We start from the raw sequence: 12,856 nt of genomic DNA, 5'->3' as shown, positions 1-12,856 counted from the left end.
TTCCTGCGCCCAGCATGGAGTAGCATGCTCCAGACCAGGCTCGCAATGCCATAGCCAGTTTCTACGGGGTATGGAGTACGGAGTAAAGGGCATGGATTATGTCGACAGCTTTGTGGTGCCATCGTCTTTAGCTGTTAACGGCTCACTAAGTAGCCATCCATAGGGTTGTAGCATAAAAGATATGCCTGTGTTTGATGATGAAACTCGAGTTTACAGGCAGTGAAAACTCACACCTGGCGTCTCTCTGCGCTTTCTTGCTCGAAATACTGACTTGTGGCCAGAAAATGACCAGTAACTAATGTGGTGGAAGCTGGGCCGGGAAGCTCCCAAATTATCGCTGCCATTTGACCCGCCAGAAGGTTTGCCCCGCAGCACTTCAGAGATCCGATAACGCAATCCAGAAATCGACCAACATTTCTTTGCTTTCAATCGCCTGTGTCCTTTCAATTCTCTTTCTTCTCAGACACCTTCTACCTTCTTTAGGAAATCATTTCCCGCAACCTGTAATTCAATTGACCTCTTAGCCATGTCAAACAAAGTCTACTTGGGAGTCATCGGTTCGTCGACTCTCCCCAACCCTGCTCCGTGAACGACCACATACTGACCTCTACTACAACCTGCAGGTGTCGGTGGCGTCGGAACTCATTTCCTCTCTCAGCTGTCCCGTCTACAAAATGCCCCGTCTCTCGCTCTCCTTGCCCGTTCTTCCCAAACTATCACTTCACCCACCCCATCCTACAGCCCCGCAATCCCTGCCGCGGATTGGCAATGTGCCGGTTCCTCTGCATCGCTCATCAAATCCGGTGCCTGGACTCCTGAAGAGATAGCTACTTACCTCTCGCAAGCACCTGGCCGTGCCGTCCTGGTCGACAATACCTCTGATCCCACGCTTGCCAGCGCCTACCCGCTTTTCCTTAGCAAAGGAATCAGCATCGTGACCCCTAACAAGAAGGCATTCTCATCCTCCTTACAGCTATGGAAGGATATCTTCTCCGCGGCCTCGACGGGAAATGCCTTCGTCTACCATGAGAGCACGGTCGGCGCCGGGCTTCCGGTAATTTCTACCCTACGCGACCTTGTGGCCACAGGTGACCAAGTGACACGCATCGAGGGCGTCTTCTCAGGCACTTTATCCTTCCTCTTCAATCAATTCGCCCCTGTCTCGCCATCTTTGTCCTCTCCTCCTCAGAAATGGAGCCAGGTTGTTGCCCAGGCCAAGGAATTGGGCTACACTGAACCCGATCCCCGCGACGACCTCAACGGCATGGATGTGGCTCGTAAGCTAACCATTCTCGCGCGCATTGCTGGCTTGGATGTCGAAAGCCCTGAGACTTTCCCCGTTGAGAGTTTGATCCCAACCGAACTCGCAAGTCTACCCTCTAGCAATGAGGGAGCAGCCCAGTTCATGAGCAAACTAAGTGGATTCGACGATAAGATGGAAGAAATCAAGAACAGCGCTGAAGCCGAAGGCAAGGTTGTACGATATGTGGGCAGCATCGACGTCCTTGGAAAGAAGGTCAAGGTTGGACTTGAGAAATTTGATAAGGGAAGCCCGATTGCTGGCCTGAAGGGAAGTGACAATATCATTAGTTTCTATACTGAGAGATATGGTGAGCAACCTCTTATTGTCCAGGGTGCCGGTGCCGGCGGTGCTGTAACGGCAATGGGTGTCTCAGCAGATTTGATCAAGGTTCTGGAGCGACTGAGATAGGCGCCTTGGCCTATTCATCTCAACGCCGGCTGGTGGTTTGACCGGGAAGTTTTTAAATTGAAGATAAAAACCACACCCACTAAAGTATAGGGAGCGATAAAGATCCTGAAGGAAGTTTCTAATTACCATTGCGGAGTATATAAGTACCATTACAGAATCTGTCATAATTAAAGCCCCTGATTGACAATTGGACACACCTGTAGCGGGTTTCCGTTTTCCATGGAATGAGCTTTTAACCTCGAAGCATCAAACAAGACGCTCCATATGATACTTAAATCTGTGCCAGACTAACTTCTTAAATACGCCTTGACAGCCTCTCCCCATGCTGGGACGCGCTTATATCGGCCGATCAATGGTGTACTTCCAGCCTCAAATCCATCAATGGCAGCCGCCAAATCCTCTCCGGACCCCTCCTCCTTAATTTGTTGGATTGGGTAGCGGTATGTATGGAACGAGAACACTAATGCCCCTGATGTAGGCAGACGATAGAGACTCTGTCTCTCGCAGCGCAAGAATGTCTTAAGAAATTTTGCAATGTTAGCTTGACCTTTAACCCCCCCCCAATATATGCCGAGGACTAGAAGAATAAAAGCGGAAACAGAACAGACGTAACTCACATTATTCAAATCAAGATCCTCAACCTTCAAGGGTGTCATATCCTCTCCATCTCCAGCATGAATACCGCCAAAGGCCGAAAATAAATCCGCATCCGTAGTCATAGTCCAGTTCAACCGCTTCACAAACTTGCCCACTTCCAATTTATCAAAAAATCGATCCATACTCTTCTCCAGCTTCTGTTTATATCCAGGCACAGGATCATGTATTTCACTGAGCTTCCTCCCGAGTTTCGTCCGTGTATCGAAACCAGAAGGGAAACATGTTGCATACGCCTCAAGGACATATTTATTCTCGTCATCAGGCGATGGGGGATCAGATCCTTCCTTCTCACCACGTCCTTGTCCATATTTCTGGTTCTTGTTCTCCGAATTCGACTCTTTGATTTCGGGTAATAGGATCAACATCTCTTCATCCACAGTCTTCGCTAAGGTCTCCAGCGCCATGATTGTGGGTCTACCAGGACTCAATGTCGTAGGCAGCATTTCTCTTGTAATTTGATTCTGAACAAGCATTGTCTTTCCTGACTCGAAATTAGCTTCTAAAAGCTTGAACATCTTCGGGTATCTAGTTGGCAAATAGTTTCCTAAAACGAATTGATAGAGTTCTCCCACAGCAGCGCGAACCCGAGGATCTTCTTCGCCTAACTTGTTCTTATTGACGCCTAGAACGACATCGTAATGATCCTTAAGCAATTGTCGACGGATATCAATTCGCTCTTTATATGTGTTATCCATGGGGATAAGTTCACTTGGGTCGAGGTTTTCAAGTGCTGTGGGATCCGTTAGCTCCCGGTATGTCAACATGTACTTGGATTCCCAGCCTGACATCATGTACTTACCCATTGTCAGATGGTATTTCGGCTTAAACGGTCTAAATTGCAACGGTTCCGTTTTCTCCCACTCAAAATCTTCTAGCGGCTCAATTTCCGGAAACTTGGATGCGCTCTGGGAGCGCATCTTTTGCAATTTCTTCGCATGTTGCTATTTCAATTCTTTAGCTCTAGTGGACGCGAACGATTTGGAGCTTGACGGGGGCTGGCAGCTTTGACATACCACGTTTACCCATTTTCGGTACCATATCATCGACAGCAGCCCCACGAACATCAAGATATTGAACGGCTTCACCTGGGATGAGTCGACGAGCGCCTTGATCTTCACCCAGTAAGGCATGACGTCCAAGCCGGCCATGGTTGTTTGGCTCATCGTGGTAAACTATAATGACCTTCAACGGCTGTATTCTGCGAAATCCTCAAAAGGCCTTTGTCTTGTCCCCAGAGGACGACTAATAGGCGCCAGGAAGAGACCAAGTGGCCTCTAGAGAAAGATAAAGAAAAAAAGGACTCTATGCTCCGTATTGCGCTCAGAAAATAAAGATGAAAGATGCAGGATATCTCAAATTCTTAAATCAAGATGAATGCGCCGCGCCTTGCATGGGAAGTCAGCCCCGAAGCGCGTCGTATTTCTCCGCATGACCAAAAACGGGAATTTGAGAGATGCTCACCACCTCAACGAACGCATATATCAGCATCGCACTTCGTACATTGACAGATATCACTGAATATCCCAGATTATTTGGGAAAAAAAGAAGAAATCCAGTAACGAAGAGAAATATTCCTGTCGCTTTAGATGCCGGCAACGGTTTGAAAAATCCACGATGCGGAGAAAACACGTCTCGACTGTGGGGTAAGCTCGGCTTTGGCAGCTAATAAGCTTAACTGGAAACAGGGTACAAGGCCAGGCCAAGCTTAACTAAAGCCCAGGCCCCTCTGTGAAGTCCGAGGCGCCTTATGGAAATATCAACGGGGGTGGTGCCGTGGTTCACAAAAAGGGAGAAATTCCTGGATACATTCACCATTTCCTTCCCTCGTACATAACTACGCCGTAGGAGAGTTCATAAATCGCGCATATTAAGCTTGAACCATTCTTTATCTCCATAATGAACCCAAATACCTGTGGCGTCGAGAAAGCCAAACGATGCCCAATATCCCTCAGCAACAAAGAACATATATGGTCCTTTCCACGATGACTTTGTGACTTGAAACTGATATCTAAGAGTAAGAGGTTATGTCAAGAGAAGATAAGGCGCCCTAGAGGGGAGAATCAAGAAGGAAGGCTAAGTGCGAATCATACAGGTAACTAAAGAAGGGGGGGGGGTCCTTGACGAGCAATAAGGTAAAATTTGACACAATGTCACCCAGTTGTAAAGTTTTGGGAGAGCTTTAAATTTCCACGCTTCATTATTTTGAGATGAGGCCTAGATCCTCCGGCATGTCATAATTTAGACCCGCTCGCCCACAGAAAATAGAAGAAAATAATTAAAAGATAATTAAATGGGCTCTTGTTTATCAGCGCCTCAAGCCAACCGAAAGATTGTGCCGTAATCTAGGGGGGGAAAAAAAAGCTTGAAAACAGAATCCGAACAAGACCTATCACGCCGGCAATGACACACAGTCAAACCAGCACACTCCTCCAGAAGCAATGTCGACCATGCTGTAGGAATAATATGAAAACGCAAACGCGGCTCGAGTGCAGATTTGACTCAGCGTCCAGATTTCTTGAATCCGCCCTCTTCAACAACCCTCGTTGCACCCAAGTGTTCAAAAAGAAGCTGCAGCTTTGCCCGTCTTAATCGGCCCGAGCTTACAATACCAGCATGAATCCCCGAAGACGCTAGTATATTAAGAAGCGACCGCATATCATGTGGAATCTTATAATCTTGAAGGATACGATCAATTTGTGTTGCTGATATCACCAAACCGGGTCAGAACTTCGCATCAAACACGGAATAGGCAGGAAACATCAATAGACCTAGGCATATCTTACAGTCCAACAACTTGATCTCCTCAATTGTTTTTGGCGTCTGAAAGTCGACCGGAAACCTCCCGTCTGTGTGCATCATCGGATGCACCAACGAAACATGTGACCGCGGATTGACGTTATGGTTTGCCAACGAGACCGCCAAATTAGTCCTTCGCACTAGCTCTTGCGTGGTATTCGCGCCATAATTGGTGTAAAGCGCCATCTCGTTGTGCTGGTGCTGGGGGGAATAATTCATTGGCATAGCTGGAGGGTTGTGGTGACTGTGTGCGTAACTAGCATAATCTTGTCCTTGAATTCCATACTGAGCTTGTTGGAGGGCAACATCAAAATCCCGAGAGGGCATGGTGCGAGGACTGACGCCATATGGCACGCTGGAAAGTGTAGATCGATATCTTTCATCTCTAGGAAGCATGTTCGCTATGGTTGGCGATCTAAGGTGGTTAGTTTCGTCTATATATCTCTTCAGGGTAAACTCTAATGTATAATGATCGAAAACAGTCGTGTCTGCAGAAGAACCAAAGGCTAAATATCAAAGTCAAATCGAGTGGGAGCTTCTAGGGAAATCGCTGTGAGTTAATATCTATTTCCGATGCTCGCTCTGCCTCGGTCAAGCACGATGCGGGATAACGGGTATGTAGATTCTCCGGGATGAACATCAGGCGGCAATTGACTTGTCAAGGGCCATGGCTTGGTTCTGCGGCAAGTGCTGAACCAGGGCTACCGGGTACTTGCAGAGAAGCAGGCCAGAGGCGGAATTTCCGGGGCAAAATCCGGGTGCGGTCAATATTCCACCGGAGGGCCTGAGAGTTGGTCGTGTCCGCAGTGGGCTTTGGACGAGGAACCCACACGTGTTGGAATCTCGGACTGCGGAATCCGAACATAGTGGCATCCAGGTGTAGTATTGTTGGTCGCATCGGTCGGATTAGGTCACATTTTCTTGTCATCTGAGCCGTCTGCTTCGTTGTACGAATTCTGAGGTTGGGCAGCCCATTATTTGTAAATTTGGGGGGTGAAAACCATTTTCTTCAAGTGGCAACTATAGGCATGCATAATGCAAGGAGACATAAGCGGCATCAGCGAAGGCAAATAAGTGGACATATTTCGCATAGATCTGATGGAAGCTGATAAGCTGTACGCAACGACAAGTAATAGATCGATTGCTCGACGGGTCATCAGGACAGGATATTTAGAAATAGTGTAACGCCTGCAAACAGGACCGGTATTGAGAACCAGATACGCAGAGGAACACTCAGAAAATATCCTATATTTGTTAGAATACGTGTAAAAGGGAGCCATAGAATCTCTAGCCTTGATAATTAAGATCCTGACTGCGAGAAAGCGCACTTAATAGTAATCCACGTCTGCCGAGGAAACATGGCCCATTTCGAATCGCATAAGCTTCTAGAAATTCCGGATTCGTAACGAACCAAGGCAACTAGGTCTCGGCTGGCTGCATATCGCAAACATATGGTGAGGTTTGCGGAAGAGGGGATGGAAAGATGTGGGATGGTGTGGGACAATATGGTCAGCTCGAAGGGACAACGGTTTGAAATTCAGAGATCCCGATCCTTGCTTGTCCTCGTGGCATTTCAGAAGGGATACACGGGCTGGATACTGATATCATCGTGCCGAGTGCGGTGTCTTTGCGGCCATTCTCAAAACACTGCGCTTATTAGCCTGTTTTCCTTTTCTTCACTTCTCCCGCGTAATGGATGCAGCTACCATTCCCAGTAGGGCTAGCCTCATTTTCGGTCATGCCCTCGCTCGAAAGCGAAAGCTCCAAAGAAGAAACAGAAGTATTTCCGCGATCATCCAACCGTGTCCCCTTCCCTCCATCAGACGTCGTACCCGTTAAACTAAACGCTCTCTGCCTTCCACTTGGCCGCTCACTCAGACTGGGCACAACAGGTCTATGTCGACCTCTTGCCCGGCCTCCAATAACGGGAATTTCATACGTGGTCGCGCGCCATATATACAGGAGGATATCATACACAATGAAGAAGGCCCAGGGAACGATGGTCAAGGTGCCAAGGATGATCTATGCACAAACGCACGCTCTCAGTTGAGAGAGCAAGGCCCAGGTTAGCATTTGTTCCGCTCAAACTGAGGGAAGTGGGATGGACGGAAAACAAATAATCGGGGGTCATCCTTACAAAAAAGCGAATGAGCCATCCCTCGAAGGCCGTGAGTTCCGCTGGGAGAAGAGAATACCAGGTCATCCTCTCTGACTTCAGCCAGTAACAGTTGAATTCAGCTCTTTCCCATGCCGTGGACCGTTACCTGGCGTTCTCCTCTTCTCTCACCGAAGAACAACTGTTTCAGGTTATTAAGAAATTAACAGCAATAGGGGAGTCTAATATCAAAGGTATAAACTAGTTCACTTGAAAACAATGATGTAACTTCCATTCCAAAAAAACCATCTGTGTCACGGCAATAAGTGTGTAACCTTTAGGTATAGTACAACAAGGGAGCATTCACAGGTGCAACTGGTAAATATCACTTGAGAAGTGGAAACAGGCGGATATGCCACAGCTGAGAGTCAAAAATAGTGACCTATAGACAGCCCCTGCAACCTACACTAGTCACTGAGCGCGGAGTTGCACTATCTTCTCACTGCCATCTCAGCCATGCGGTGGGAAAGAAAGAAAGCAGGTGTCGTGCGGAGTTTGGTGAAGTTGGGAGGTGCCTGGTAGCTCGATCAGGTGATCGGCATCCTCGACTATCCACTTCGGGTGCAGCTCCTGGAACCTTTTGCCGACCCGCTGAGCCACCTGATAACGAACAGAGACGCGTTTTCAGATATATTTCAAGTCTATTTACTGGAAGACAAGTAAAAGAGAATAAAGTATGCGCTGTCCTAGCACACATGTATATTTATTCGTCTAAAATCAAAAGAGGCACATTTCCAACGAATATTCCCCACAAGAAGCGCTATACACAAAAAAGCGGCACCCGTTTACAGCAGGGTATATACTTATAAGCATCCTGTATCTATGACTCCACCGTCCATATTTCCCGAAAAATGCATATAGTTCCAAAACTTACAGAGAGAATGAAAAAAGCAAGCCCGCTAGCGAGACCGATATGGCTCGTACGGGGACGGACTGCGGTATGGAGTGTATGCTGTCGATCCTTCCGACGGCCACCTATCAACGACGTCTGTCGAATTCCGCATTGGTTGTCCTTGAGAGTTATTCAGGAGGTTTCTTTCGCTTTCGTTGGATTGCTTGTAAAATGTAGACGCACCCAAGTCCGTGGACTGGAACGCTGGGTGGTCTGATATGTTCGGGTAGCGTCCGTGAGGCCCGTTGAAGGTCACGGAACGGTTTGATGGCGCAGGTGAACTTGGTCGAGAGGATGATGGGGATCCATTCCCGGTAAAGAAGCTCTTCGGCGTATGAGACCGCTCGGTAATCAGGTCGTCCGGCCTTCCATAGATACCGCCACCGAATTCTTCCCGGAAATCAGGGCGGTCTTTGAAGTAGGAGAAATCCAATTGATTCTCCGCCACAACCTCAAACGGCGCTTCATGGTTCTCTGAAGCTTTTCCGGGTTCAGTTGCGGACATCCTATGCATTGCAATATCGGAATAATCGCTAGTGCTAGCGTTTAGTCCTTGGCGATCCTGGAACAGTTTCTCGAGCGCATCGGCGGCCTTTGCATGGACCATAGGCGTCGTAAGAGGTTTGTAAAGTGCAGGATGGCCAAACCTCGAGCTTAAGCGCTCCGCAGCCTTCTTCCCTGTTTTGCCATCGGCCGAAGATTCTGGATCTGACAGGATCGCGCGATGATAATACAATAGCTCGTCATCGAATGTATTCCTGCAATACCATTTGAACCCTAGTAATAAGACCGGAAGCGGAACCAGCGCGAAAACCATGTTCCACGAGCCTTTCGCCTTGACCACCAATCCAAGGATGAAGTTGGCGAGTATAAGGGCAAATATCATGCGGTTGAAAATGGCACGCCAGAAACGACCCCCCGATTCCGTTTTGGTAATGAAAACATATAGCAGGAGATACTTTTTCAGCCACGAATCCACTGCAAAGTAGAGAGCCGTGACAGGAAGCACAATAGGTTGCAAGGATGCAAAACAAAACGCGATCGTCGTGTAGAACAAGAAGTAATTGAAATAACTGGCATAATCGAATGGAGGGGGGGCGGTCCATTCAATGGCCCTTCTCGGTGTAGGGCTAAGGAACCTCCTGGCAATAAACGTCCATACCATATTGATGAGTTGCATGAGGTCAACTGCAGCACCCAAATTTCTCTGAAGCAGCCAGGTCACCCAAAACGGTGACACCTTGCATAACGCCGTCATGACGTTTACGTAAAAGGCTCCAGAAGAGATGGCTTCCCAGGCGTCCTTGTTATTCTTCGCTTCCTGAATAACAGTGGCCACAAACGCCCATATCGCAGAAAATACCGAAAAGACGATCAGGTTGTTGAATATAAAGAAGGCATATAGACTATGAAGAACATGGCGCTCTCTAGCACTTTTGGTAGACTTTCCAGCACGGGTTGCAAGGCGGCGGAATATAATAGGAAGAACGAGGTAGACTAAGGATGTGATGGCAGGGGATGCTATACCCTGGATAGCCGACCAGACCTTCGGATTCCTATCTAGGGATCTTCTAAAAGCTGGCCAGACCAAACCTAGGTGAGATAGATCGGCCAAGAAGAGGGCGATCATGGCGTTAGGTGCAATCCAAACAACCGTCAAGATTGTCGACCAAACAATGTTCATAAACCGTTTCCTCCGCAGATCTGCCTTACTCAGAGCCAAATTTTCCCAGATAATGTCATTAGGCCTTGGGGCCAATGTGATATTGGTTCCCTGCGGATGTTTCTTCCTCGCGGCGAAGGCCACCACGTGGGCATTTTCAATGGACTCCCAGCTAGCAAAACCGTATGACATAGCGTTTCGTTTATCGATCGACTCCCTAACATGTCTAATTTCCGCCTCCAGCGTTCGAATTCGAACCGTATAGTAGTCGATAGCGTCGACTTTCTCAGGAGTATTCTCCCCTCTGAAACCCTTTATCGGCTTGCAAGTGGGGCGTTTCGGTGGGAGTCGATCGGGATTCTTGAAATATTTTGCCAGGATTTCCTCAAGTTCTTTCACCACTCTTTCGTGCTCATTGATCAAATCCGGAAGCTCTTTCACATTTCGACCGATTGACGCTCGAGGTATGGAAGCCGTCGGGTTCACTTGATCTGTCAAACGTAGCAACCCTTCATCGGTCCTATACGCCGCAGGAATATGGGTCACCATGACCGTTCTCGCATGCAAGCTCTGCTGGAAGTCCGTGCTCATAAAGTATTGTCTTCTTAATCTGCACATTGCTCGGTAGTTGTGCCAAAGGAAATACGCAGCGATGGCATCGATGCCCCAGGCACAGGCAATATGACCCCAAAGGACTTTCTGATCAGTCACATACATCGGTGTCATTGTCGTGAAGGTTGACAGCCCTTTTATGTTGTGACCACCACTTCCGGTAACGTTGATGGGAATCATGATTGCGCATCCGATCAAGCTCAGCACAAGGAAAATGTTTCGGCACATCCGAGTAAACCGCAGAAATACCGTCGCATCCAGCCCGACTTTATCCAGCATCTCACCCTCCTTGGTTTTTATAATCGGCGTTACCCAAGCGAACATCCCCTTTCCCAACGGCGGAGGCGCATGCTTCCGGTCAGCATGTTTCAACTTTGGCGCATAAACCACCGAGTTTCGAGGCCGAAAGAGAGAGAAGAGAAGCGCAAGGCCAAACGTAACACCCAGCGACGTTCCTAAAGAAGCCCAGAACGCACGTTCTTGGAACTAGACAAGGGGTAGAACTGTCAGTACATGTTGCCCCCCTTAACAAAGTTTCTTCTCGGGTTCCTGGCGCGAGAACCAGAAATGCGACAAACTTACCGCCGACTGGAAAGGGTCCTGGAGCAACTCCAAAAATTTGTCCGTAGGAGAGGAACCGCCAGGGTCCTGCCTGGAAATTATTCTCTCCATCTCCGAGAACAGTCCTAATCCGCTTCGCAGCGCCCTACCTGAATGTTCGCCGTCCGTGAAGCAATACCAAATTGCACATTCAGTTCAACACATCAGATCAACATTGCCAGGGACCTATTTCTGTCTGACTGTTTGGTAACGCTGCGAAGTGGTGGAAGGGCGGATTTTCTGATGGGAGTGCGGGCGTGGTAAGGCCGTAAAAATGACTGGTCGCGGCGGAATAGAAGAGAATGTTAGTGAAAAAGAAATGACAGTGAAATGATTGTTTCCCTTCTTGTCCTTCTTGAAACGAAAACACGCAAAAGCTATTAATAGCTCGAAGAGTGACAGGATTTCTTGCACGAGTGTGGGGAGAAGATCTGGCGATCGATGACGATCGAGAACAAAGGACTGAAACGAGTGACTTTTCGGCAGACTGTAAAAAAAAGTGATGGCAAGGGAATGACTAGTTAGTTATCTCATCCGGCCCTCCGGTGGTCTCTCGGTTGCTTGATAGGAAACACACGAAGGATGGAAATCGTAACTATCGCCGGAGAAGAGCGGAAGAGGGGGCTGCCAACTCACACTCACTCCATTATTAACTACCTTTGAGCCCCATGCAGAAGCGAATTAACCCAAGGAGACTTCCTCCGTTTCTGCCCCCGGAAAGAGATAAGTATAACTCTCACCCAGGAGGGCAAGCCAGAGAGGTCTACGTAAGAGCACTGGCACTATTTAACTAACGCAACGCAGCCCACTCTGGCATAAAATCGCCAAACAGGGGGTCCAGAACTGGCGCAATGCCCGTCGCCATCCATCGCGTGAGGATCGAGGCCCTGGTTTGCTCTTGGGTGACCGACCCACCTGGTCTCATCAGCCCATGGGTTCACCACAATTTCAACAACCAGAACGACGGTGTAGAAAGGCAAAATGGACGAAAAGAATGGGGAAAATTAAATTTAATGCCTTGTTCTGTGGACAGCAGCGTTTCTATTTTTTCGTTTTTTTTCTCGTCCCTCGTTCGCTTTTCCTGGAATCCCACCGCGCCAAAACGCCCTTGGTAGAAAACGGATCCCTCAGCGGAATCCAGGGATGGGCTGTCATTGGCGACGATTCACCTGCAAGAATGGGCGCTAGGCCGTCGCCTTGGCTGGTTGGCTGGACTTGGAACTGGATGGGTCTTGTCTTGGGTGGCTGATGGCAAGCTTTTTTCTTTTTTCCTTCTCTCTGTTAATTTCAATTTGCTCCAGACGGTCCTACAGTAAAGCCTCTATATAACGATCACTTTACATAACGAATCCTCTACATGACGGACGAAAATCTCTTCCAAGATTAAATCTCCATACAAAATATTCGTTAACCTGTATACTACAAGATTCAGATTTCTTAATATATCATTATAAAAAGGCCAAAAAAGATCAAAATGCCCCACCGAACCACAATTTCGATTGGGCAGAAGAAATTCCGCTCCCACAAGGCTCTTAATCCTTCTCTCTCCAACAAGGCCTTGATGACATGGTGAAAAAACTTTGCTTGTGTGAATAGCGGCAGGATAAGGGAGATACAGAGCTAATTCAACAGTTAAATTGTTATGAGAGAAGATTAGGGGCTCGGAGGCTTGAAAATCAGCAGCAGCAGGATACTAGTGTGCTTTGTATGCTAGCTCTATATAACGGATCCCTCTATATAACGAACTGAAACGGCTTCCAAAACTTTATT

At 48.0% G+C, this 12,856-nt stretch overlaps 5 protein-coding genes across 5 annotated transcripts; 1 reads left to right on the top strand and 4 right to left on the bottom strand.

The window, feature by feature from the left end:
- The first annotated feature begins 469 nt into the window (after positions 1–469).
- On the top strand, positions 470–1,976 carry D8B26_003175 (uncharacterized protein). Its single transcript, XM_003068545.2, has 2 exons — positions 470–557; positions 624–1,976. Exons 1-2 carry the CDS (start codon positions 527–529, stop codon positions 1,709–1,711), a joined length of 1,119 nt encoding a protein of 372 aa, XP_003068591.2. The 5' UTR covers positions 470–526; the 3' UTR covers positions 1,712–1,976.
- On the bottom strand, positions 1,916–3,754 carry D8B26_003174 (uncharacterized protein). Its single transcript, XM_066124061.1, has 3 exons — positions 3,382–3,754; positions 2,329–3,309; positions 1,916–2,229 (listed from the first exon to the last, which is right to left on the bottom strand). Exons 1-3 carry the CDS (start codon positions 3,529–3,531, stop codon positions 1,999–2,001), a joined length of 1,362 nt encoding a protein of 453 aa, XP_065980136.1. The 5' UTR covers positions 3,532–3,754; the 3' UTR covers positions 1,916–1,998.
- Positions 3,755–4,731: 977 nt separating this feature from the next.
- On the bottom strand, positions 4,732–5,560 carry D8B26_003173 (uncharacterized protein; the record flags this gene model as incomplete). Its single annotated transcript, XM_003068547.2, has 2 exons — positions 4,732–5,070; positions 5,152–5,560. The coding sequence occupies 2 exons, from the start codon at positions 5,558–5,560 to the stop codon at positions 4,868–4,870; spliced, it is 612 nt and encodes a 203-aa protein (XP_003068593.1). The 3' UTR covers positions 4,732–4,867.
- A 1,243-nt stretch (positions 5,561–6,803) lies between these two features.
- On the bottom strand, positions 6,804–7,367 carry D8B26_003172 (uncharacterized protein; the record flags this gene model as incomplete). Its single annotated transcript, XM_066124060.1, has 3 exons — positions 6,804–6,811; positions 6,871–7,186; positions 7,302–7,367. The coding sequence occupies 3 exons, from the start codon at positions 7,365–7,367 to the stop codon at positions 6,804–6,806; spliced, it is 390 nt and encodes a 129-aa protein (XP_065980135.1).
- A 630-nt stretch (positions 7,368–7,997) lies between these two features.
- D8B26_003171 (uncharacterized protein) lies at positions 7,998–11,803 on the bottom strand. The gene is made up of 2 exons (XM_003068549.2): positions 11,069–11,803; positions 7,998–10,972 (listed from the first exon to the last, which is right to left on the bottom strand). Exons 1-2 carry the CDS (start codon positions 11,156–11,158, stop codon positions 8,219–8,221), a joined length of 2,844 nt encoding a protein of 947 aa, XP_003068595.1. The 5' UTR covers positions 11,159–11,803; the 3' UTR covers positions 7,998–8,218.
- Positions 11,804–12,856: the final 1,053 nt, after the last annotated feature.

The sequence above is a fragment of the Coccidioides posadasii genome, chromosome 2, assembly GCF_018416015.2.
Source record: "Coccidioides posadasii str. Silveira chromosome 2, complete sequence".
Lineage (NCBI taxonomy): Eukaryota > Fungi > Ascomycota > Eurotiomycetes > Onygenales > Onygenaceae > Coccidioides > Coccidioides posadasii.
Note: the sequence above shows the minus strand (reverse complement) of the source record. Positions and strands in the feature narration are given on the sequence as shown.

What these genes read in the sequence shown, in the direction of transcription:
- D8B26_003175 (XM_003068545.2), top strand. Translation starts at nt 527, where the DNA reads ATGTCAAACAAAGTCTACTTGGGAGTCATCG. An exon ending in AGTCTACTTGGGAGTCATCG is followed by an intron (nt 558 to 623) that starts GTTCGTCGACTC and finishes TACAACCTGCAG; the next exon opens with GTGTCGGTGGCGTCGGAACT.
- D8B26_003171 (XM_003068549.2), bottom strand. Translation starts at nt 11,158, where the DNA reads ATGGAGAGAATAATTTCCAGGCAGGACCCTGGCGGTTCCTCTCCTACG. An exon ending in AGGACCCTTTCCAGTCGGCG is followed by an intron (nt 10,973 to 11,068) that starts GTAAGTTTGTCG and finishes CCCCTTGTCTAG; the next exon opens with TTCCAAGAACGTGCGTTCTG.
- D8B26_003174 (XM_066124061.1), bottom strand. Translation starts at nt 3,531, where the DNA reads ATGAGCCAAACAACCATGGCCGGCTTGGACGTCATGCCTTACTGGGTG. An exon ending in ACCGAAAATGGGTAAACGTG is followed by an intron (nt 3,310 to 3,381) that starts GTATGTCAAAGC and finishes GAATTGAAATAG; the next exon opens with CAACATGCGAAGAAATTGCA. An exon ending in AGGATCTTGATTTGAATAAT is followed by an intron (nt 2,230 to 2,328) that starts GTGAGTTACGTC and finishes AAATTTCTTAAG; the next exon opens with ACATTCTTGCGCTGCGAGAG.